This window comes from Microtus ochrogaster, unplaced genomic scaffold (genome assembly GCF_000317375.1).
Source record: "Microtus ochrogaster isolate Prairie Vole_2 unplaced genomic scaffold, MicOch1.0 UNK7, whole genome shotgun sequence".
In the NCBI taxonomy this organism is placed as follows: domain Eukaryota; kingdom Metazoa; phylum Chordata; class Mammalia; order Rodentia; family Cricetidae; genus Microtus; species Microtus ochrogaster.
The window spans coordinates 9,151,999-9,155,051 of record NW_004949105.1 but is presented as its reverse complement, the minus strand read 5'-3'; the positions used below and the strand labels follow the sequence as shown (position 1 = coordinate 9,155,051).

General features: G+C 44.4%; 1 protein-coding gene across 1 annotated transcript; it reads left to right on the top strand.

The window, feature by feature from the left end:
- The first annotated feature begins 733 nt into the window (after positions 1-733).
- Positions 734-1,077, top strand: LOC101981967 (40S ribosomal protein S27-like). The gene has a single exon (XM_005366311.2). The coding sequence runs from the start codon at positions 749-751 to the stop codon at positions 1,001-1,003; it is 255 nt and encodes an 84-aa protein (XP_005366368.1). The 5' UTR covers positions 734-748; the 3' UTR covers positions 1,004-1,077.
- The last annotated feature ends 1,976 nt before the right edge of the window (positions 1,078-3,053 follow it).

Here is a 3,053-nt window from a genome sequence, read left to right as displayed (position 1 = left end):
ACTCAACTCAGCCAAAGCCATTTTAGGCTTGAGGCATCCTAAGGTAATTGACCACAGAGCAAGTTCAAAAATCAAAGCGTTCAGCATCTACATAGCAGCTCTGCTGTTAACATATCAGTTGTCAGTTTTTAAAAATAGTTTTGTATCTTTTTTTTTAACCTTATAAATGTTGGGGTAAGCATGTGGCTGCTACCATAGAAAATAATGTGCAGTAATACACTAGGGAAAAAAGGGAAAATGTAATTTTTTGATGTTTTTTTACTTATTTGAAAATTTCATGCTATGTTTTGATCATAATCTTTCTCCCTCCTAAATTTCCTCCCAGATCCCCTACCACCTCCCTATGCACTGAATTCTCTCTCTCTAAAACAAATGGTGTGTGTTGTGTGTTAACTGACTCCTCCTTAGGATCGGGATTGCCCTGGGGTGTGGTTGATATACACAGTGTCCCTCCACTAAAAATGTTGGCTTTTCCCTCCTGCAGCAGTTATCAGTTGTAAACAGCTTCTTGGTTGGGGGTGGGGGTTTGTGTCCACTTCCTTTTCCCAGGATTTTGGGGTTCGATCTGGTTTGAGCTTCTACAGGTTCTGTCCATGCTGCCGAAGTCTCTATGGGTCCGTCTGTGAGTTCAGGTGTGTGCCCGCCCTGTTCTAGTTGGAAGACACGGCTGTCTTGGAGTCATCACAGTCTCTGCGTCTTAGAATCTCGCTGCCTTGCTTTCCGGCGGTGACGACCTCCCTACAAGAACATGCCTCTCGCAAAGGATCTCCTTCATCCCTCTCCAGAGGAGGAAAAGAGGAAACACAAGAAAAAGCGCCTGGTGCAGAGCCCCAGTTCCTACTTTATGGATGTGAAGTGCCCAGGATGCTATAAAATCACCTCGGTCTTTAGCCATGCACAGACGGTAGTCCTGTGTGTCGGCTGCTCCACTGTCCTCTGCCAGCCTACAGGCGGGAAAGCAAGACTGACAGAAGGATGCTCCTTCAGGAGGAAGCAGCACTGAAAAGCACCGGATTCGAGATGAGTGGGAACCACCCCAATAAACACATTTTGGATAAAAAAAAAAAAAAAAGAATCTCGCTGCCTCTTCTGTAGATGCCTGAACCATAGAGGCACTCCATGAGGGGCCATGCAACCCAAAACCTTTCATCGTCGTACTTTATCCAATTGTGGGTCTCTGTGTTAATAACCATTCATTGCAAGAGGCTTCTCTGATGAGAGTTGGGCAACGCTAATATACAGGTGTGGCGACCTGCCACTGGGAGTCAGGGAAACGTAGTTTTCAATACGGGGGGGGGGGGGGGGGGGAGGCACTGAAATAAGCCGCTCCTCAACACTGATGCTTTTACTCTTAGACTTTTTTTTTTCCTGCTTGTGTGACTTCTGGGGTTTACCTTAATTACATTTCTAAGAAAGAAAGGATAAATGAATCTAGATATCATTTACAAAAAGGAGAATTTACGTGTTCCATTTCCCAAAGAGTCAAACTTGTTGCTACTTTCCTTAAATCATTACTAGAATGTTTCAGTTTGTCAGAAGATAAAGTACGTTCTGTGAAAGCCAAATTAATGTCATTTATTATAAATCCAGAAGTGTTCTCTAGATCAAATTCAGAAAGATCTCTGGGGTAATAGGTGGTATTTTTTAGTTGAATGTTCTTCAACAAAAGTATACTTTCGGTGAAGATATTTAAGTGTGAATCTCATTTGCGAAAGCGACTCCACATTAGCAAGAGTTTCTGCGTTTTGAAATAAGGATATAATAACAAGACAGAACTGATCTAGAAATGAAACCTCCTGCAATCGCTGGGGACAAGAGCGCCACTAAAAGCTACGGTCTGTCTTCTTGTTTAATCCTACAATCATTTCTCTGGCTTCTCTGATGACTCAAAAAAGCAAAACAAGGAAGAAGGACTCTGGAAATGAGCTGTCTCCCAGAGGGTTGATCAGTGGGAGGCGGAGTTCCCTCAGCTGTGGCAGAGGTGGCCTGATACACAAAGAAATGTTAATTGTAATGACCAATTAAAAAAAAAAGAAAGAAAAGAAAAAACTCAAATAATCAGTAGACCTTTGGAGATTCTATCTGATCAACATGGCCACCTAAAACACCGATCTGTATCCATCGTTATTTCTGGAAATGTATGGCAATTCCTAGAACAATGTTTTCTTCTGGTTTTTAAACATAATTTTGTATTGACTTTTGGGAATTTCGCATTGTGCACCCCAATGACACTCATTTCCTGGTCCCTCCGTATTCAGTGCCTTCCCTCACATAAAGAAAATAAAAATATTAATTAAAAAACACTTTGTTCCTCTATCTTTCCCTCCTCCTCTCCATCACCTCTGCATTCCTTTCAGTGGCGTTGGGAGCTGCGGTGTGTAATTAAAAACACTTTCTTGCCTCTTCATCACCTCTTCAGTCATGGCGTTGGTAGCTGCGGTGTGTCACGCGGTAGCCCCCGTGACCAAACAGCTTTCCTTGCAATTGGTCATTGTAATGAGCTGTTGGTCTGGTTCAAAGCCTCTGGCTTTTGGCACACCATCACTACCAGACCTTCACCAGAACTCCTCTCAAGGGTCTTGGGTATCATGAAAACTCTGCAGCTTGGTTCTGCAGGACTGGCCCCCTCGCACACTCCAACAGGTCACAGATGGGGTAGATACTAAGGTGGAGCCAACTCTAAGCACTGGATCTGAGCCTGGGTGGGACTGCCCCATTAGCTCTCCAGTGCCCACACCATCAGGGTCAAATCTCCTGCTCCCGTTAATGAGAGGCATGTGCAACCAGGTCTCCTAGGGCCAGGCTCATCAGTGAAGGCGTAAATCACAAACAATGTCACAGCAGTTTGGAATTATGATTAATAGGGTAGTATTTATTTAAAGGGGAAAAAACTGACAGATCACCGTCAGCCCTCTGCGCAAGCAGGAAGGGAGTCTAGTCGCCGCGGAGCAGGAAGTAAAGAGAGAGAGAGAAGGAAGTGGCCGCTTTTTTAAAGGGAGAGAGACCACGCCCCAATGGGCTGGTATCTCAGCGGCTATAGGCTGGAGGAGCGG